The sequence below is a fragment of the Erpetoichthys calabaricus genome, chromosome 8 (genome assembly GCF_900747795.2).
Source record: "Erpetoichthys calabaricus chromosome 8, fErpCal1.3, whole genome shotgun sequence".
Taxonomy (NCBI): domain Eukaryota; kingdom Metazoa; phylum Chordata; class Cladistia; order Polypteriformes; family Polypteridae; genus Erpetoichthys; species Erpetoichthys calabaricus.
In genome coordinates this window covers 22,978,138-23,001,604 of record NC_041401.2, presented here as the reverse complement: position 1 = coordinate 23,001,604, position 23,467 = coordinate 22,978,138, and the positions used below count along the sequence as shown (strand labels likewise).

Genomic DNA, 23,467 nt, shown 5'->3' with positions numbered 1-23,467 from the left:
ATCGCAGCTTTTCTAAGCTAAAGATAATCAAGAACTACCTCAGGACAACCATGCTACAAGAACGATTGAATGCTTTAGCATTAATGTCCACTGAGCGAGACGTTGTCCAATTGCTTGATTACTCTGCATTAATTAAAGATTTTGCAAGTGTTAAAGCACGAAAAGTTGATTTCGTTTCTTGAGCTTTATTCTGAATTTTTCTTTAGCCCAGGTTTTAATTTGGTAGAAAAAAATGGAAAACAGTATAAAAAACACACTTTTTAATTGTGACAAAAAAATAAATAAAATGCTCTAAAATTTATAAAAATATGCACCACTGCACTGTACATTTTGCACACGCTGGACTTAGCTACATACCTCCACGTGGTGCCCAGTGGAAACAGGTTAAATCTGGCTGAACTGTAGCTAATACTACACTCATTAGGGCCCCCACAGTCTAATTATGCCCAGGGCCCCCAATGTCTGAAGAATGACCTTGCCAACAGGGCTGTATTCCGGGACTCCAGTTCCCAGTATGTCCTGTGGGTAACCAAATGGGTTCTTGTTGTGATATGAAATTTTGTATACAAGTTGATAAATATTTTGTATGTCTTTATTTGTAACGTAGGCAAAGTAATGTAATATATGTTACATTAGTGAGAAGCATTCATGTTTACCCTTCTTTTAGGAATGAGTCTTTTTGAATTTTATGACAGGATTGGGGGAAATGCCTCAAACAATTTTGGTAAATGTTTCTCTGCTGTTTCTCAGTCGACCCCCACAGGAAAGCCAGGCTGCCTAGCTAGCAAACTTTAGCTCAACAAATGGTTGTGGGGGGTAGCAGGTGTGAAGATGTTCTCTGCTTCATTGGTCTGAAGTATGGCTGTTTTGAATTGGTTTGCATCAAAAGCTTTTAAGTTCCATGACACTCTATTGGCTCTAGGAGTTGGACAGAAAACCTATAAATTTGGTTGCTTTACCCAGCTCTCTCTCTCTCTGACAAAACTGATGAAAGACCATCTCACACCATGAACTGAAAAGGACAACACAATGAAGAGCACAGCTCGGCAGCCATATTGAGACAGGCATGCAGCCTGTTCTGAAGAAAGCTGACCACAAATGAGGACTTAACTAGAGACATTTTAAGTAACTAACAAGTCTGTGTGCTGCCTGAAACTACACATCAGCATTTATCAGGTTGTATGGCTGCCAATATTCAAATGTACTTTGCTTATTGTTATTATTTATGAATATTATCAATAATACATTATTTAAAGTGTAACTTAACTCCTGCTTGTCTTTTACTACACCTAATTGCCTGAGTTTATACATGTAGAAGGGAAGATGGGGAGAAGGTATATGGTACAGTACCTTATAAACAGTCTGGGAGATTTGAGGCATTCTGACAAAGGCTACATATTAATAATACAAAAGGGGAAAGTAGAGTAATATATTACTCTACCAAGACAAAGCAGTACTGAAGCCCAGGGTTGCTGCCATTTAGCATATTAGGGGAAGAAAATATTCACCAGTGATCATCTCCCCTGGTCTTTCCATTGCACTGCTTTCCAGATCGGTTAAGGGTCCCTGTTCACTTCACAGCAGCTTAGTGTGTTTTGTTTAATATTTTGTTTAATGTTTTTCTCTTTAGTGCCAGGGCCAGCACAGTGGAAAAGCTCATGAGGTTCAATCTCATCTGTGTGGACTTTTCTCCAGCCATTCCACTATTTACGCCCACTTGCAAACACAAGCATTTTAATTGGGTGGTTAATGCTAAGACAACATGGTGTGGGTGTGGTCATAGCTCTACACTGTGATAGGCTGGCATCCCCTTCCTGTCAACAAATGACATCCAGATTGGCTCCGGCTCCTAACAACCCAAAATTTGAAGCAGGTTGATTTATTAAACAGGTGAATGGGTATGTGTTTTAGTTTTTTTCCTCTTTCTGATGAGCACATAAATGCTGATCTTTGAAAAGAAAGACAAATGTAATCTGATCAATGTCTGTGACATCCCACTGATGCTTTGGGTATTTAACTACAATGGGATTTACTTTCCCTCTACAGAGGGAGGATTGCATTCTCTTAAACTCATGGTGAGACAAAAATCTGCAAGATTGATGGAAAGACAGATAAGTACAGTATGCAGCTATCAATGATGGAGAGGACGAGGCAGGGGACACAAAGAACTACCTTTGTTTTTCATCGCACACGTCCCATTGTCTTCAACATGCTTCTCTAAAGTTTTCAGATAGATGTTGTCTTTCATTTTCTTCCAGGCTGGATCAAATCTGAAAAGAAGCAGTGAGTCAATAAGGCAATCCTCATGTTATACAGCAGCATAGGCACCACATAGGCACTTTAGAAAGCCAACAACAGAACAGATTTGTGAGCCTACACGTACTGCTACTTTTCAATAATGGACTTTGTATTCCAGTTTTATACTGCGGATTCAGAAAATTTTCAGACCTCTTCACTTTCTGCAGATCTTTATGTTGCAGATTTCATTTTAAATGGATCAATTTGCCATTTATGCTTATCAATCTACATTAAATAAACCATAATGACAAAATGGGAACTTATTCTCAGAAGTTTGCAAAACTCTTTATTATAAAAGAAAATCTTGAGACAAGACTAGACTATTGGCCAAGAGATTTTTTCAAGTCCCATCCTCCTCTCAACCGTTTCAGGTTAACGCCCACGTCCACGGCCCTCTCACCTCTCATTGGTGTGAATGCTTTTTTCAGACACAGTTCCTGTGCTCTCAGTTTTTATAAATGTTTACGATCAAATTTGAAAATTGGTTAAATGCGAATCAATAGAATATTCTGAAACAGTTGGTGGTGATGTTGCAGAAGATGAAAACATCAACTTACAATATCTACAACTGTTAACACTGTCCGGTCTTCCACCGGCTGAATTACTGTTGAAAGAAGGATGTATCGATAGATAGATAGATAGATAGATAGATAGATAGATAGATAGATAGATAGATAGATAGATAGATAGATAGATAGATAGATAGATAGATAGATAGATAGATAGATAGATAGATAGATAGATAGATAGATACTTGGCCAAAGATAAAAAGAGCATATTAAGGTATTATAAATGTGTATTGTTGTTTCTTGAAACACTTTTTTCCAGAAAATGACTGACTGACCATGATACAAAAGACAATATTAAATTAAAGATTGATAACAATGCAGGAAAAAACAGACAATAACTTTGTATAATGTTAACGTTTACCCCCAGTCAGCCCCCCCGCCCCAATTGGAAGTGGAGAGTTGAATAGATTGGGGGAGGAACGATCTCCTCAGTCTGTCATTATCTAATCTTTTTAATTTAATTTAATTTTTTGTATCGTAATGTTATTGCACAATTTATGTCTGAGTGATGGGCTAAGCAATAGGACAAGATTAGTTGTGTTCAAAATTGGTCGAACAATTCTGACATGTAAAATTTTAACAGGCAACAAGAAGGGTAATGTAGTACATCTGTTGTGGATAACTTTAGACACTAAAGGAGATCTTGATATGCCATTCGTATTAAAACGTTTACAGTTTCCCGTTAGAATAGCTTTTGCTATGACAATTACCAAATCACAGGGACAAACATTCAAAAAAGTCAGTTTATTTATTAGAGAGGAAGAAACGATATTCACTCACGGACAGTTATACATTGCATTGTCACCATGTAAGTCCAAACACGGAATCAAAATTCAAATCAATATTGACAAAAAGTTAATTCCAAATATTGTTTTTAGAGATGTTTTACAGTAAAAGTGTAAGTTTAAAAAGTATTTGTGTGTTAATTTCAAAGCCAAACAGAACGAAAACATACTGTTTTTTACTATGGTTAATTACTCGCTGTAATGAAAAATAGTTAGGTCTATTATGCATATGTAACAATTCCCATGAAAATAACAATCTGTTTAAATTGTACATCAGCTTCCCCATACGTGAGGATTGGCGAGCGAAGTCAGCAGGGGGCAGAGCCCCCTAGTTTTTTAAAAATGAAAAACTGAAATTTCTCTGTATGAGCCATTTACTAGTTATTTAAGTTATATTAAACTAGCCGTGCCCTGCGGCTCCACCCGTGTATTAGTGAAAATGTACAGTGAGGATGGCCCTGCCCGGCTTCCCACTCTTGACGTCATATTTCCTCCTCCCCTTGGCCCGCAGCCTCTGTCTCGGATTAGCGCAAATATATCGCTCCTGCAAGCGAATTATGATTAGTACGATGAGAGAAGTCACAAAATCTGCTGGAATGTTCAAGCAAATTATACAAAAAAAGCCTGATCTAAATCCGTTAAGTAGTTTTCTCGTTCAATAGCTAGCGGATGTAGGATACGCCCCGAGGCTGGTGCGTGAGTGAGGATGGTCTCGCCCCCCTCCCCTCAGCCTGCTGCGTGTGTCTCGGATTTGGGCAAATAAATTGCTACTGCAAGCGAACTATGATACTTAGTGTGATGAGAGGTCACAAAATCAAATGGAATGTTCTAGCAAATTATTGAAAAAAACCTGATCTAAATCCGTTAAGTAGTTCTCTCATGAAAAGCAGACGGACAGACAGACAGACGTTGGATTTTATATATACAGGGGGTCCTCGGGTTACGACACAGTTCTGTTCCTACAACAGTGATGTAACCTGAATTTTAGTGTAAGTCGAAACACATCCTAGCCTAAGTCACTTACCTATCCTAACACATTTGCAAAATCATAATCTAGAACATAAAAACACAACTAAGCCACAGAAAAAGGAAAAGGACATAAATATACTGTGCTGTACACTGTACTGTAGTAACAGAAAAATGAGTGTAAACAAACAAAAAGTTTTTATGGGAGTAAGCGTTGTAAACTCGAAACGTCGTATGTCGAGACGTTGTAATCCGAGGACCCCCTATATAGAGATATTTGCCTTTATATTACTGCATAGTCTATGGGAGGTTCTTATAACCCCCACAAGCTGAATTGAATCGGTATATTCTAACTGTTTCTTGTCTTATTGACTATTGATTAGTCTCTGTTAGAGACCTGCCTTGCCATGTGTAAGGCATGGAGGGCACATGGTTTTAAACCTTTCCTTAACGTGCCCAATAGTATGTAATGCAATGCTATTGCAGTGCCGTACGTTTAGAGCATACTGAAGGCGAAGTAAAGCATCTTTAAGTTTAGAAACAACTGAAGTGAGATAAGAAAAGTTAAGTGTAGAGAAGAGACAATTTTTCCCATTTTTTTTTTGCTTTTTATTCTACGTGTGTAACAACCTTTTCTTTATTCTTGTGTAGACTACTTGCCTTGAATTTTCACTAAACCTATTAAAACGAATTTTTGGACTGAGAGATTTCTTTCGGCATACGTTTGACCCGTGCTCGATCCTGCCTTACTCACCAGCAGCTACACTCTCCTTCCTAGAAGTCTTCAAACTCTTTGCTGTGGCACTCCAAACGTTGCTCAGATGATGATGATGATGTAACAAGACCTTAACAAGCACTTCTTTGGGTCTTTAACACACTTATAAAGCATCAGTAAAGTGTTTTTTCCTCTCTGCAATGTGACCTACTAACAGAACTTGACTTTGGAGTGGTCTGAGGGGGCTTAACTGAGACACATGTCTCTTGATATTCCATATTTCGTAGAAGACCTGTGAATCCTTCATATTAACAAGTCATTTTATTAGCATGTCGATACACCACAGAGATGAATAACCAGTCTACTGATGTGTTATAAGTGTTACGAAGACAGAAGAAGCCTTTGTTAAGGTCTTGTTACAGTAAATGAGTAATGGATTCATTTTTTCAGTATCCAAATTAAGGTGTATGGACAGTGTTATGGCTGGACATTTGGTCATTAATGCTTAACACAACCAATTAAGGTAACAGTTTATAATAACTTTCATTAATAAGCACTAATTGTGTAATGTTTAACAGATCATGAGTTCATGTTCATTCAAATAGTTATAAATGTCATTAAATGATAATTCATACATTTGCTAATGTATTATGTATTATAATGGAGCATCAGGTAGTCTATTTCATGACATTTCAAGACAATACAAATAAGGATTAAATGCACCAATTTCTATGTTCTAATTGCCTAAGGATTCGCTTGTTCATACTTAAACCGGCATATTGTATATATTTTTGATAAAACTTTCCTTTGCCTATTTTCACCAAAGCAATAGTATTTCAAATAGTAAGATTTGATTCAACATCGGCTGATAAATGCCACTTATTATCTCTATATATATAAAATACAACGTCTGTCTGTCCATCCACTTTTCACGAGAGAACTACATAATAGATTTAAATCGTTTTTCTTTTCTATAATTTGCCTGAACATTCCGGTTCATGTTGTGACTTCTCTCATTGTGTTAACAATCATGGTTCCCTTGCAGGAGCGATATATTCTTGCTAATCAGAGACAGAGGCTGAGGGCCGAGGGGAGGGAGAAGCGTGACGTCAGGAGTGCACCATCCTCCGTTTAAGTTGGTCTACTTCTGGCCATGTTTTAAAGTGCACCTTGCCTCCTCTTAGCTAGGGATACCCGTTTGTTTATTGACTTTTAAAGTTTGGCCTCTGTCACTACTACACGGGTGGAGCCGCAGGGGACAGCTAGTTAGTTAATAATAATGATTTTGCATTTTCTATTTGTGTGTGCATGTGTTTATGTGTCAGTATAAATGTTACATATTTTTTAGGAAAAATAAAACATTGAAAGATTTTTTTAATTGCATTTGCTGTTCCATGCAAAAATATTTAGAACTGAGGAAAAGCTGTAACATACCATTGCTAAAAAATAATCACTTGATACCACAGTAATATAATGTTTTATCATAAATCTGTTATTAAGGCATGATGTTTTGATTCAAACTGAGTTCTTCTTGCCGTTAATTTCTGTTACAAGGATATACTGTAACTAAACTCCTTCTTACATCACATTGCTTTCTTCAGTAGGATACAGACCTGGTCCTGTTGAAGCCCAGCACCCATTTGCACACCTTTATAATGCATGAAAAGTTGCAATTTTAGATTAGGTGCTGCAAAAAACTCCACAACTAATGAATAAATTATTTAAAAAAAAAAGGGTGAAAGCCAGCAAAAATTCTTGCAGTGTTACAAGCAGGCCAGAACAAGAAATAAGCAGTTTCACAGACTGCACAACTCATGAACAACACACTCACGTATGATAAATAAAACATGTGTAACTAATATTTAAAGATATTTGTCACTAATCAGCTAGATATTCGTGAATGCAGTCTCAACATGTGTGCTAACAAATGGTAAAATATGTCATACTAGCCATGTGTTAAATAATTTGTTAATGTTCAAAAGTTCATCACCTAATGTATGAATAATCAATTAATGACATTTATAAATATCTGAATGAACACAAACTCTTGATCTGTTAAACATTACATAATGCTTGTTAACGCTTTATTAATGAAAGTTATTATGAAGTACTACCCAAATCAAATATAAAACTACTGCAGCATAACAACTTTGAGAACAACCTGTAATTTAATTACAAATGTGAGCAAACCTCTATATTTCATTTACTATTTAACCTTTAAAGAATGTTAGAATGTACAACTATTTTTTGCATTTTTTGTCCTGCCCTCATTCCTTTAGTCCCATTTAAACCTTTTACAGTACCTGTTAGAATGTCCCACACTGCACCTCCTCAGTCCCTTTTCTAGATGCTTGTCTGCACTGCCAGGTCCTCTGGTCTTAAAAGCACAGGAGCGGAGTTGCGTCACTGGGTGCCTCTATGAAGACAGCAACCTTTGTAATGCAGCGCAAAGGAGAAAGACAGCCACTGTGATTCTGAGACCTTGATGACTCCTCCGAGGTGCCTGGGTGACAGGTCAGCAAATACTGTAGGTGTGCAACACTCAGGTATGGTGTGGAAAAACTGAAGGAATTCATCTGGCTTTGCTTTAAATAAAGTTGAAATATTGTACATTTCAGTTTTAATAACTGACTTCACAGCTTCACAGTCCTGGGTTCAAATCCTAGTCTCTTTGTGGAGTTTGAATATTGTTCCAATGTACATATGTTTTTTTTTTCCCAGAGCCTTCTTCCCAAAGACTTGTGCCTGAGATTCTTTGCCATAGATGGCACTGAGTCCTGTATATGCACATATGAAATAAACATCAAGTCCTGGCCTTTACGTTTCAAGTTAAGTCTCAAGTTATAAAGATCACATTTAAACATGTCAAGATGAGTCATAGTTGATAGGACTTGAGTAAAAAAGTGCTTACACTTAGATATATAGATAGATGTGTAAGGCACTATATGATAGATAGATAGATAGATAGATAGATAGATAGATAGATAGATAGATAGATAGATAGATAGATAGATAGATAGATAGATAGATAGATAGATAGATAGATAGATAGATAGATAGATAGATAGATAGATAGATAGATAGATAGATAGATAGATAGATAGATAGATAGATAGATACTTGGCCAAAGATAAAAAGAGCATATTAAGGTATTATAAATGTGTATTGTTGTTTCTTAACACACTTTTTTCCAGAAAATGACTGACTGACCATCTCCATATCCACTCCCTGACTAGTTACCAGGGTTTGAGGCTGTTTGGTGCGATGAAAATCAATAACCACTTCCATGGTTTTGCTGATGTTAAGTTAGGGACAGTTTTTTCTACAACAAGAAACAAACTATGTCTGATCCCCCTTATCAATACACCTCATTAATGCAGAATCAACTGAGAATTTCTGCAGGTGATGTGACCTCATGTGATAGATAGATAGATAGATAGATAGATAGATAGATAGATAGATAGATAGATAGATAGATAGATAGATAGATAGATAGATAGATAGATAGATAGATAGATAGATAGATAGATAGATAGATAGATAGATAGATGTGAAAGGCACTATATGACAGTTACATTGATAGACTAAAAAGGAAGAAAGTTGAAAACAGAAGACAACGTCTGACTTAGTAGTTCCAGTCCCCGTAAGGCATCATGCAGACGTATAGCTGTTGGTATAAAGGACCCCCCGTTGCGTTTATTAACACTCTACTGCTCAATAATTTGTTGGCTGAATGTCCTCAGTGTTAGTGTGGCATGGCAAGGATGTGCAGCATTGTTCCTAATGGCACTCAATTTTGTCATCCTTCTCTCCTTTGCTACTTTGCTACTACCTTGGAGTACTTCAGAGGAATGCAGATATGCAGTCTAGTCTAATTTTAAAACACATAGTTTCACATAGTTTTGCATATTTATAAATTAACAAAATATTTTAGCAATCCCTCATCATTTCTGCCTTACACTTGCATAAAATTAGGATTAACCAGAAGTGATTACTTATTTGTGCACATGTATGGCTCTACTATCACCCTTCTATGACTAAACACCAGAATAAAAAGGGAATTGGATGTGGGGACTGCCAGTATTTTCACTTTGAACAATGAGGGGGAGTCTGTTTAGTTACAGCCCATAATCAAAGTCAAAGTGAACTTTATTGTCATCTCAACCATATACAAGTATACAGACAAACGAAACCGCAAAGCTCAGGGTCCACAGTGTAACAACATGACGTGCAAATAATAAATTAAAAATAGAATTAAAATTTAAAATTAAAACACAAACAAGACAAGACATTGTGCAAAGACAAGACAAGGAAGTAGCAGCAATATTGATGTGTAATATATGTAATATAATGAATAAATAATAAATAATAGATATAGATAATACAGAAATGATCAGTGTATGATAAGTTGTTTAAGACATGTAAACAATGACAGGTCAGAATGTTTCACAGCAGAAGGATATCAAGAGTGTCAAAATACTTAAAGGTCAGTAGGAGATTTTCAGTTCTTTTCTCCCTGCACACTCGTCTTTGCAGGACAGTGGCTCGCATGTATAAAAGTTCTGTTTTTAGCGGTGGTTGAGGCCGTGTGGAAGATCCCAGGGGTCAGCCTGGTGTTAAGGAGTCTAACAGCTTGGGGGTAAAAACTATCCTGTAGCCTGTCAGATCTGGCTCTGATGCTGCAGTATCTTCTCTTGGACGGCAGAAGTGTGAAAAGTCCATGTGAGGGGTGTAAGGTGTCCTGCACAATGCTGCAGGCCTTGCGGACACTGCGTTTGTGAAATATGTCCTGTAGTGAAGGGAGAGGCACCCCAATAATGTCCTCTGCTGTCTTCACTATCCTTTGCAGGCGCTTGCGGTCGGATATGTTGCAGTTGCCATACCAGACAGAGATGCAGCTGGTCAGAACACTCTCAATGGTGCCTCTGTAGAACATGATGAGGATGCAAGGGGGAAGACTTGTTCGCTTCAGCCACCTCAGGAAGTGTAGTCTCTGCTGGGCTTTCCTGATTAGTGATGAGATGTTATGCGTCCACGTAAGTTCCTCAGTTATGTGCACACCAAGGAACTTGGTACTCCTAACAGTCTCCACATCTGAACTGTTGATGCTGAGTGGGATGAGGGCAGGATGTGATTTTCTGAAGTCCATGATTATCTCTTTTGTCTTGTCAACATTGAGAGATAGATTGTTGTCGTCACACATAATAGTAGGGTAGTGGTTCCTCTGAAGTCGAGTACTGCATTTGCATTTGTGTCACAATCTTAATTGTCCATGCTTGGCTCCTGTTCTTCTTTGAAAGAAGTTGTAGGCTGCATTAAGATCTGCTCAACCCACATTGTCTGTCCCATGATCATTGTCTGTCCCCCTCCGCCCCGGCCCCCCCGCCATTCTAGTCTGCTGATTTCTTAGTCATCTCTTAGTCATCGTTCAGTACGCAATGCCTGCTCATGTGCCCGCCCCCAACTCCTCACCTGAATTGCTTTCATCTGTGTGCAGTCCACATGCACCTGTGAGTAACATTGACTGTTCATTTTCCAAACACCACCTCAGTCGCTTTTGTCTCTGCTGCAGTCCACATGCACCTCTGAGCCACGTTGACTTATCATTGTACTTTGCAGTTCCGGCTGCTTTTCTATATATAATCCTCCAAGTCACCCGACCACGGTAGTAGCGACTGGGGGTGTGTACAAAGGGCAGGGACGTAATCAGTGCGAGCGTATGACCCGCACTTACTGGGAATTCCTCGTTCATGGGGAACAATTGCAAGCCCCGGTCTCCATCACGAATGGGGTTCAACGGCTTACCTACGCCTCTTGGCATCGGGTAGACACACGTTGATCCATTCAGTGTAGCACGCGTGTAGCACCAGACATCTAAGGGCATCACAGACCTGTTAATGCTCAATCTCACGTGGCTGAAAGCCACTTGTCCCTCTAAGAAGTTGGACACCGACCGCTCTTTTGTCGCGTAACTATTTAGTAGGAGGGAGTCTCGTTCGTTATCGGAATTAACCAGACAAATCGCTCCACCAACTAAGAATGGCCATGCACCACCAGCCACAGAATCGAGAAAGAGCTATCAATCTGTCAATCCTCTCCGTGTCCGGACCGGGTGAGGTTTCCCGTGTTGAGTCAAATTAAGCGAAAGGCTCCACACCTGGTGGTGCCCTTCCGTCAATTCCTTTAAGCTTCAGCTTTGCAATCATATTGCCCCAGAACCCAAAGACTTTGGTTACCCAGTTGGCTGCCCGGCGGGTCATGGGAATAACGCCACCGGATCGCCAGTCGGCATCGTTTATGGTCAGAACTACGACGTTATGTGATCATCTTTGAACCTCCGACTTTCGTTCTTGATTAATGAAAACATTCTTGGCAAATGCTTTCACTCTCGCTCAAATTGTTGGTGGGCAGGGCTCTGTGAGTTGGCGGGCATGGCTCTGTCGTGCGGGTGCCATGGTCGGCTGCTTAGTGAATTGTTGGCGGGCGTGGCTCTGTCTTGCGTGCGTCTTGCTTGCCATGAACTTAGTGAATTCTTAGACTTGGTGGGCGTGGCTCTGTGAGTTGTCGTCGTATCCCATGGTCTTAGAGTTGGTGGGCGGGGCTCTGTGAGTTGGCGGGCGTGGCTCGGTCTTGCGTGCTCCATGGTGTCTTGCGTGCCTTAGTGAATTATATATATAGATACTACAGCAAAACAAAACCCATACAAACATAAAATACACACAGACACAAAGTATAACATAAAACTTCTTCATCTTCTTCTTCTTCTTTTCACTTCTATGTGGGGTCAATTTTTTATAGGATTCAATGTGATTTTTACTGCTGGATGCCTTTTCTGAAGCCAATTCTCCCCATTTATCTGGGCTTGGGACGTATAGAATGAAAACATGTACGACACATATTATGTTAAACAATCCATCCATCCATTATCCAACCCGCTATATCCTAACTACAGTGTCATGAGGGTCCGCTGGAGCCAATCCCAGCCAACAAAGGGCGCAAAGCAGGAAACAAACCCCGGATAGGGCACCAGACCACCACAGGGCACACACACACCAAGCACACACTAGGGACAATTTAGGATCGCCAATGCACCTAACCTGCATGTCTTTGGACTGTGGGAGGAAACCGGAGCACCAGGAGGAAACCCACGCATACATGGGGAGAACATGCAAACTCCATGCAGGGAGGACCCGGGAAGCAAACCCGGGTCTCCTAACTGCGAGGCAGCAGCACTACCCACTGCACCACCGTGCCACCTATGTTAAACAATGACTGTAGCAAGTTGAAGTTTGCATTATCTTTCTATGGCTTCTGGCTGCAGTGAAGGAGGAAGTGTTGTGACACATTGTGGTACATTAGTTGAAAAAGTGACACATCAGTTACTGTATTTGGAGCCAGCTCTCTAGCAAGCGTAACAGTCCTTATGAGTTTCAAAATGACAAACAAATCTTGAAGATGTTGCTGTTGTGTTCATGATTTTTGACCTACAGATCTTGCAGATGGTGTTGTTGAAAAAACTTTCCTCTGTTTTCAAAGAAGTCATTCATGGAGACCAGATGAAAATGCAGATCGTTCTTTATTTGCACATAGATATGCACAAATGTCCGTGGAGTGAGCAATTATTAATACAAATCATGTCCTTTCATACTTTTCTCTTACCATTGCCTTATCTAATACATCACATCACCGGACTCTTAATATGCAGAATTTAGCCATTGAACTCCAGTCACCAGTAACTTCATATACATTGTGATGGATGGGCAGGGCCATTACCCAGCCGGGACACCAGCTGGGTGGAAGGACAGAAGGGGGTATTATCTTCCCTGGAATGCTAGAGGGCAGCCCCCCAGGGCATGCTGAGAATTAGAGTTTGCAGCAGCCCTGTTGAGTTCCATGGATGCCTCCAGGGGGTGCTGCAGGTATGGCTGAGCCATTTGTGGCACCACTTCTTCCACACCTAAAAGTTCTGCCAGAAGAAGGTCATGGAGCACCAGGAGCACTTCTGGGTGCTCTGTAAAAGGAGCCAGCTGCCAATACTTGAGGAGCCAGAGTCGAGAGGAACAGGGACAATGCTTGTGAGAAGAAGCAGAGGAAGAAGTGAAAGAGAGAGAGACAAGAAGAAGAAAGGAACTGTGTTTACTTGGGTATTCAGTGTTTGTTGGTACTGTGCAGCTGTGGGGAGGAAAAAGGAAAAGCACTTCCTACTATAAGTAAACGTATGTTGTGTGGCAAAACTTGTCTCAGTGTCTCTCTGTCTCAGGGTTGGGGCGGCTGGAGCACCCCTGGTTTCCACAACATGTTGATTCTTCCATTATTCTAAACACCGCTTTGTTAATAGGGGTGTCCTTTCCCATTGATCTGATCACTGCTTCAAAATAGGGGCCTTCGGACGTTCTCAATAGTTTGTTCTCGCTTTTTAAAAGGGGTGTACTGTACATTACACATCTACTTCATTTTAACCTTAGCAACTATCTTGGTGGCTCCTCTGAGATGAGGCAAAAGCCAGGCTTAAAACAACATTTAGTTAACCCTTTATTTACATTTAATTCTTATCCTTGTGTTTAATAATTCATTGTTATCACTTCATGTAAGTATATACTTGTATTAAATTGTAAAATTATATTATGTATTGATTAAAAAATATATATTTTTTAACAGTACTTTATTTAAGCAAAAAGTATAACAAGAACAGACTTCCATATATTAAAAGTATAGATACAACAAAAAGTGCTATAAATAACCTATACTAAGAAATAAATAAACAACAACAACAACAGCATTTATTTATATAGCACATTTTCATACAAAAAGTAGCTCAAAGTGCTTTACAGTGGGGCAAAAAAGTATTTAGTCAGCCACCAATTGTGCAAGTTATCCCACTTAAAAAGATGAGAGAGGCCTGTAATTTTCATCATAGGTATACCTCAACTATGAGAGACAAAATGAGAAAAAAATCCAGAAAATCACATTGTCTGATTTTTGAAGAATTTATTTGCAAATTATGGTGGAAAAAAAAGTATTTGGTCACTAACAAAAGTTCATCTCAATACTTTGTTATATACCCTTTGTTGGCAATGACAGGGGTCAAACGTTTTCTGTAAGTCTTCACAAGGTTTTCACACACTGTTGCCGGTATTTTGAACCATTCCTCCATGCAGATCTCTAGAGCAATGATGTTTTGGGGCTGTCGCTGGGCAACACGGACTTTCAACTCCCTCCAAAGATTTTCTATTGGGTTGAGATCTGGAGACTGGCTAGGCCACTCCAGGACCTTGAAATGCTTCTTATGAAGCCACTCCTTCGTTACCCGGGCGGTGTGTTTGGGATCATTGTCATGCTGAAAGACCCAGTCACGTTTCATCTTCAAAGCCCTTGCTGATGGAAGGAGGTTTTCACTCAAAATCTGATGATACATGGCCCCATTCATTCTTTCCTTTACACAGATCAGTCGTCCTGGTCCCTTTGCAGAAAAACAGCCCCAAAGCATGCTTTACAGTAGGTATGCTTTACAGTAGGTATGGTTTTCTTTGGATGCAACTCAGCATTCTATCTCCTCCAAACACGACGAGTAGAGTTTTTACCAAAAAGTTCTATTTTGGTTTCATTTCTCTTCTGGATCATCCAAATGCTCTCTAGCAAACTTCAGACGGGCCTGCACATGTACTGGCTTAAGCAGGGGGACACGTCTGGCACTGCAGGATTTGAGTCCCTGGCGGCGTAGTGTGTTACTGATGGTAGCCTTTGTTACTTTGGTCCCAACTCTCTGCAGGTCATTCACTAGGTCCCCCCGTGTGGTTCTGGGATTTTTGCTCACCGTTCTTGTGATCATTTTGACCCCACGGGGTGAGATCTTGCATGGAGCCCCAGATCGAGGGAGATTATCAGTGGTCTTGTATGTCTTCCATTTTCTAATAATTGCTCCCACAATTGATTTCTTCACACCAAGCTGCTTACCTATTGCAGATTCAGTCTTCTCAGTCTTCCCAGCCTGGTGCAGGTCTACAAATTTGTTTCTGGTGTCCTTTGACAGCTCTTTGGTCTTGGCCATAGTGGAGTTTGGAGTGTGACTGTTTGAGGTTGTGGACAGGTGTCTTTTATATTGATAACGAGTTCAAACAGGTGCCATTAATACAGGTGGAGAACAGAGGAGCCTCTTACAGAAGAAGTTTTAGGTCTGTGAGAGCCAGAAATCTTGCTTGTTTGTAGGTGACCAAATACATATTTTCCACCATAATTTGCAAATAAATTCTTTAAAAATCAGAAAATGTGATTTTCTGGATTTTTTTTTTCTCATTTTGTCTCTCAGAGTTGAGGTATACCTATAATGAAAATTACAGGCCTCTCTCATCTTTTTAAGTGGGAGAACTTGCACAATTGGTGGCTGACTAAATACTGTTTTGCTCCACTGTACATAATGAAGAAAAGAAAAATAAAAGACAAAATAATAAATTAAGAATAAGACAACATTAGTTAACATAGAAAAAAAGTAAGGTCCGATGGCCAGGGGAGACAGAAAAAAAAAAAAAAAAAACTCCAGACGGCTGGAGAAAAAAATAAAATCTGCAGGGGTTCCAGGCCACGAGACCACCCAGTCCCCTCTGGGCATTCTACCTAACATAAATGAAATAGTCCTCTTTGTATTTAGAGTTCTCATGGAAGGACTTGATGATGGTGGTCATGCAGACTTCTGGCTTTTAATCCATCACTGTTGGAACATCACGGTGCTTTGAGTAGATGGTGATGGTGCAAGCCAGACACCGGAAAAGGAAACAGAAGAGAGAGTAGGGGTTAGAACAGATTTTAGAACCACCATGAATAGTTATTATAATGAATTGGATATACAGAGTATCAGGATTAAATTACAATGAAGTTATGAGAAGGCCATGTTAAAATGTGTTTTCAGCAGTTTTTTGAAGTGCTCCACTGTATTAGCCTGGCGATTTCCTACTGGCAGGCTATTCCGGATTTTAGGTGCATAACAGCAGAAGGCCGCCTCACCACTTCTTTTAAGTTTTGCTCTTGGAATTCTAAGTAGACACTCATTTGAGGATCTGAGGTTACGATTTGGAATATAAGATGTCAAACATTCCGATTTATAAGACTTTAGACTTTTGCAGAGTCAATTCATGAAAATTATTTCCAATATAAACAAACAATATTAATCTTAACTTAGCAAGTTTCAAAAGAGTGCATTGTTTTGTAGGGTCAGTGACCAGCAGGTTGGTAAGCCAGGCCTTATCAGCTGCTTGTCAGTGCACTAATACTGCTACCATAAATGATTAATCTAATCTCACAATGTAGCACATTCACTTCTTATCTATTCATCCATTTTCTGTACTTTTTGTTTTTATTTTATTTTGTTGAGGTCATGGCTAAGGATATTGAGCAAATGACAGGAAGCAGCCATGCTGAGGATGTGTCAGTTCATTGTTCTGTAGATGAATGACCAAACTTTTCACAAGCGCCCAGTGCGAAAGACTTTTTCTAAGAAGTTTCTGAAGTGCTAAGTGGCAGTGCACTTTGTCATAGTTAACTCTTCATTGGATACTCGTGCCTCCCCAGATTCATTGAAGACTGTAATCATTAAACCCCTGCTCAAGAAAAATAATTTCAACTTCTCTGTCTTTGACAATTTTAGAACTATTTCTAACCCACCTTTTTAAGTTAAATTCTAGAAAAAAGGCAGTTATTCAGCAGTTAAATGATTATATGAATAAAAATTCTACTTTCAGTCAGTTTTAACACCAAATTATCTGCATCAGTTAGTTAATTATTTGCAGGTTAAGGCTGACACTAACAGCACATCTGTTCTTGTTCTCTTAATGCTTCAGCACAGGCACTTGACACCAAAGACCAGAGTGTTTTCATTAATCGGCTTAGCCCAACCTTGGATGGGTGTCTCTGGCAGTAATGTAGGCTAATTTCTGTCTTATATAACAGGTAAAAAATTCTTTGTTAGTTATCGTGATTGCAGTTCGGAGGTTCATGATATTTAATGTGGTGTACCTCAAGGATCCATTCGGTGGTCCACTATTATTCTCAGTCTACACTCGTTTATTAGGACAGGATATATCAAAACACAAGGTGATCTACCAGAGTTATGAAGATGATGTACAACTTTACTTAGCATCTGATGACCCTGACATGCTCGACTCTCTGATCCAATATCTTACTTGCATTTCAGATTGGATGAGTAGTGACTTCATCAAGCTAAACAATGGAAAAAATGTGAGCTTTACTTGGCAGAAATTAAAAAGTAATGGTCTTTGAAATTAACTTGATCATTTGGTTGTGATGCCCCATGACTTTGAACTCTTGTACGTACCTAGTTCCTGGGCATCTGGAATTGTAACCTACTGGAATCAGTAGATCAGACAGGCAGAAATAATATGTAAAAACAGTGGTCCATTAATTGCAAGTGCCAAGAACACAAATCCAAGTCCAGTATCATTGAAATATTTATTAATGCTGTTCAAATTGCAATGACACACCTACTAAGAGAAATAAATTGTAATGAGAAATATTCAGAGAGAAAAAAACAAATCTTTCCTCCTTCTTTCTACAAAGCGGTGTTCAAGGAATAGAAAATTGTAGTTCAAAATAAAAAATATATATATATATAGATGGTTATGCTGGTTTTAAATAGAATACACAGCACCAACAGGAGCTCTGTCCACAATGACTGCTTGGTCTGAATGCAGCTCCACCTTCTTTTATAGAATTCGGGTTAAAGGAGGTGGGGCCTTCTCAGGGTGTTCTGGGTGGGGCTAGGTGCCCTCCTTTCCGTCTTCTCAGAGCTATGGGGGAAGGAGATGACGCATTTCCAGTGTGATTGCTGTGTTAGATGGATGGTCATCCCAACAAGGATGGAAGTTGGTTTCTGGCCACGAAGGGAGGCCACAGTGGAAGACAGAGGGTGTCTGTTTCCCAAGGTTGTGTTCTCCCCCCATACACATAGTGGCAGCATCCCTCTGGTACACCCATAAGGATATCTGCAGGACATGCAGGGAATTACAGTCCCAATGGAAAGCCCTGTCAGAGTACTTGGGTAACGTCAGTGGGAGCTGCAGGGTATCATTATAAACTCAGTAAAAGGCTTCCGCCTGACCTGGAAGTGGTTCCAGTGTGAAATGCTGTGGCACTTGGCAGTCAAAGTCGGTAGAAGTCTGGACAAGGCTTGAAGGGAGATGTGGAAGGAGGACAGAAAATCATCATCTTATTGTGCTACTGTGAAACAGAATTTTGAGATTGGTGGAAGGTATTATAAAATAAAGAAGATCTCGTGTTTGAACCCTGAACTGTACCATTTACTTGTGTCTGAAAGGTGGTCCCCAAGTGCACATGAGTGACAATTATATATGTTCTGATGATTCAAATAACTTTCAGTCACCTCATCAGTGTAGAGTGAGCTATTCTCAGCAATGGATTTAAAAGAAATTGTTTCAAATTTTCTAAAAATGAAGTTTCAATGATTTGTATTTGTATTTATTTTTTTATCATTTTAATTACCCATATTATTATTTTTATTTACTTTTACTTGTTAAAACTGAATTCTCCTTTTTATTAAATGAAACTTCTATCAGGCAATTATGTATATATGTGTGGATTTATTCTTATATTGAGATTACCTAATTACTGTACAGTGCACTCAGTTCTAAAATATGAATTCAAATTCACATTCATTTACTTAATTTCTGTATTAAAGTGATAGTTAACTTTAGCATTATTTACCAAGAATTTTAAACTTCATTAAAACAAATATATACCTTTAGTTCACATAAAATAGTCAACTCTCAAGTTATAAAGATCACATTCAAACAAGTCAAGATGAGTCATAGTTGATAGTCATAGTTGATAGGACTTGAGTAAAAAAGTGCTTACACTTAGATAGATAGATAGGATCCTGGGATTTCTGAGGAGAGCCTGAGCAATGGCAATGCGCTGCTTTTGCCCACAACTCATCTGACTTCCACCTTTTCCCACTAAGGTATCAAATTTCTGTGGAGACAGAATTACAAAATAGATTATTTCTAAATATTATTTTATGAGACTTATGAACCTTCTGATACTGCAATATAATTTCATCTCATCTTCTGAAAAATGACAGACAGACAGACAGACAGACAGACAGACAGACAGACAGACAGACAGACAGACAGACAGACAGATAGATAGATAGATAGATAGATAGATAGATAGATAGATAGATAGATAGATAGATAGATAGATAGATAGATAGATAGATAGACAGATAGATAGATAGATAGATACTGTCACACACGTGCTCATGGGAGGCAGCTAAAGGGCTTGAGTAGGGACAGTTCCGAGACATACCGGGATGTGGCGGAGTGCACTGACTCTTTTTCTCCCTTGCCTGCAGACCATTCACGGGAGATTCCACCTAGCTCTCTTAACGTCACTTCCGGGACCGAGCCAATGGAAAGAGACCTTGCCGGCTCCGGCCCCTGTGATGTCACGTCCGGGCTCGCACCAATGGCAGAAGACCTACATGAGCCCGACCCCTTTGACTTCACTTCCTGTCTTCCCCTTTAAAAGCCTCCACCTTTTCCCTATTCCCTCAGTTCTGTTTGGACTCGGTTTTGTGCACATCAGTGCTATATTATTTTGAAAGCAACTTTGCAGTCAGTAAATCAAATTATACAGGTGGCTGCCCCAAACCTTTATATGACTCTGTCTCGAGTTTGTGACAATAGATAGATTCTTTATTGATCCAGAGTAAAATTTAACTTCCAGTAGCCAAGGATTATACCAAGTTAGATACATACATTTAATTACACACTTTACAAATAACAGTAAGTAAATACACTGGGGTTGTAATCTTACAGTCCAATGTGGGTAATGTTGATGGAGCAAACAGTAATTCCAGTGAAATGGGAATTGTGTCGATAACATTACTACCAAAGTGACAGATGGCACATAATAATTAAGTGATAGTTACTAAAGTGACATCATATTAAAGTAAATATAAAATAAAGTGACATGGCTTATGCTGATAGAATAGCATGTTTGAAGCACATTATGAAAAAGCTTATACAGGAATGACCAAATAGTGAGATGTCAGATGTAGTGCATAGCCAATATAGCTTATAAGCAGAGAAGGAGCATCAGGTCCTGAAGTAAAAGTCAAATCTGTTCAGTTATCATCGCCAAATCATAATGTGATCATCTGCAAGTCCCTGAGCCTGCTGCTGCCCACACTGTAGAAATGTGGCACATGAAGTATACCTCTAAAGCACCTACTGTATATATGGAGAAGAAACTTCATCAGATTCCAAAGTTGCAAATTCACCAGATTAATGGTCCAGTTCTCCTGGCCAAAGAATTAGATGTGAGCATGAAGAGGGACTGTAGGCACCAAGCAATTCCAACATTACACCACACCATTATACAGGGTGGTCCAGGATAAAGTGGCCTAACTCCACTGAGATGATTCCCTTCTTGTCTGCTGCCAAGAGTGTACGAGAACTTGCTGAAATGGGCACTGAGATTTATTGACGCACAAGGAGATCACTTTCAATATCCTCTGTAAATATGAGTACCAAATGTGATCATTTTTTCTCTTCACCATGTAATGCAGTCTTCTAGGTGGAGGTGTGCCACTTTTTCATGGGCCACCCTGTATTACCATGCAGTTGTTTACCTCTGTATTGTATTAAAGAAATCCTGAACTCTGACTTTGCTTGTCCCAATGGTCTGCAGACCCCAAGAGGTCTGTTAACTGGAGTTGTTGTTTTCCTATTCTATTCTCCATTAACTCTCCATAACGTTTGATGGCAGAATATTCTGTTAGCATGAAGTCAATTACAATTTAACCAAAGTTTATGGATCTTGTTATTGCTGTTTATGTAACTAGAAAAGTATGTTTAAACATGCAAATGGCATATAGTCATATACTTTATGGTTACTGTATTATATCTGAATCTGTCCTCAGTGAAGAACACTATATAAAATAAATGACATTGCATTGAATCCTAACAGCTGACTCCCATTGTTATACTTCACAAAACACATTTCCTGTTTGTATACTTGCACAGTAGAAATTTGAGTTCTCTACTGTAACAATAAAACACTGGGAGTTCCAATGAAAGGCACTATATAAAATCACAAGGTCTACCTGAGTCATGTGAGCCAGTGCTGACCACATGAGGCCTCACACTGTATAAATATCATATCTGTCCTGTACCTACAGTATAAGGAACGCTGTGATGGTATTAACTATGGAACTAATAGCGATTTGTTATGTCATGGAGCCAATGATATCAGTCACCATAATGGGAAAAGGTGATTGTCCATCCATCCATTTTCCTAACCGGCTTATCCAGGGCAGGATTGAAGGGCATCTGGGGCCTATCCTAGCAATCACAGGGCGCAACGGAGGAACAACAACAGGACAGGGTGCCAGTCCATCATAAAGCAAACATACACACACACAGTACACTCAAAGATAAAGGTACCAGACTGGCTCTTCAGAGGGATGCCACAGAGGTACCATTTTTGGTTCCCTAAAGATTTATCCACATGAAGGTTCAAGAAAGAGCCTTTATTTATTTATATCTGCATCAGGCTCCATACAGTACATGATCAAGAACAGATTGTAACAGATCTGTAAAATACCAATGACTCTAAAAGGACTCTTAAAAACAGGACCATCTTAAAAGCATCATAGGCCCTGTTTAGTAGTGTGCTGAGGCCCCTGTTTTGACAGCAAAACAGAAACATACATAGGCATCAGAAAAATAGTTGGCCCCTGTGCTCATGGGGCTACCAGCGAGTAGCCCACCATTAAATTAAACATTTCAGATTTTTTCTACATATTAACGCCATATGTTTTATATTGGATACAGGTATTTCTAAGGCCTGTTCCTCAGTAACAGGATTAGCATTTTCCTCAAAAGCCAGTTGTATACAATAATATACATGTTTTCTGCCCCTGGTGGATGATCTATGCATCACAGGTGGCAAAGGCCACTTTTTGTTCAAGAATCCAAGATGGCCGCATGCTAGGTGGAAGTTAGCAGCATTTTCAAGTGATAAGATGCCCTCATTTTGAAACAGTTACAGTAAGTGAAATGAAAAATAATGTGATTATATTTCAAAATAAGTATTTACTAGGGTGAAACAGCTCATCATAACTTAATTTTTCATTAAATATTTTATAGAAAAACTGTCAGGAAAAGGTGTGAATCAAATATGATACTATGGGTATATAAATGTATTTCATGGGTCAGTGCATCAGTTGTTTTAGTGCATTTCTTGATTAAATTTGTATTATATGTACAGTAATTCAAACTGCACTAAATATATTATTCAATTTAAGCTTGAATATTTCTTTCAGTATATATTTTGAGTATAATTTTATGCTTATGTCAGTTGTAAATAGTCAGTATATAATTTGTAAATGTAACAATGTATTGTTTGTTTGATTATGATTTGAATATTTAGATGGAAAAGAAGTACAATGTAGAAGATGTCTTAAATATCATAATTGATGGAAATTCAAGTGACATAGAATAGTTAGGGGAGACACACCAGTAATGCCAAAACAGAGCACAACAAAGCCGTCAGCAAAGGGCAAAGTAAAAAAGAAAGAGTACAGATGGCGAAAAGTACCATTTAAAAGTCCAAGTGTTGATTTTGATAGACATGTTGAGGACGTCTCTACAGAAAGGTCAGAGTGGACACCATACATGTATTTCAAGCAGTTTGTTACTGATGAAATCCATCCATCCATCCATTTTCCAACCCGCTGAATCCAAACACAGGGTCACGGGGGTCTGCTGGAGCCAATCCCAGCCAACACAGGGCACAAGGCAGGGAACCAATCCTGGGCAGGGTGCCAACCTACCACAGGACACACACAAACACACACACACACACACACACCAAGCACACACTAGGGCCAATTTAGAATCGCCAATCCACCTAACCTGCATGTCTTTGGACTGTGGGAGGAAACCGGAGCGCCCGGAGGAAACCCACGCAGACACGGGGAGAACATGCAAACTCCACGCAGGGAGGACCCGGGAAGTGAACCCAGGTCCCCAGATCTCCCAACTGCGAGGCAGCAGCGCTACCCACTACGCCACCGTGCCGCCCCTTACTGATGAAATGAT

The 23,467-nt window shown here is 39.3% G+C and overlaps 1 protein-coding gene and 1 long non-coding RNA gene across 2 annotated transcripts in view; one reads left to right on the top strand and one right to left on the bottom strand.

The window, feature by feature from the left end:
* The window catches only part of abcb11a (ATP-binding cassette, sub-family B (MDR/TAP), member 11a), a 113,785-nt gene extending 106,026 nt beyond the window's left edge, over positions 1–7,759 (bottom strand). The window contains exons 1-2 of the mRNA XM_028806350.2: positions 7,637–7,759; positions 2,173–2,270 (exon numbers count right to left, since the gene is read on the bottom strand). Coding sequence (XP_028662183.2) covers positions 2,173–2,248 — 76 coding nt within the window. The 5' untranslated portion in view covers positions 2,249–2,270; positions 7,637–7,759. The remainder of the gene's footprint in view (positions 1–2,172; positions 2,271–7,636) is intronic.
* Positions 1–23,467, top strand: part of LOC127528936 (uncharacterized) — a 269,154-nt gene that overhangs the window by 92,118 nt on the left and 153,569 nt on the right. The gene's annotated exons all lie outside the window — the stretch shown is intronic.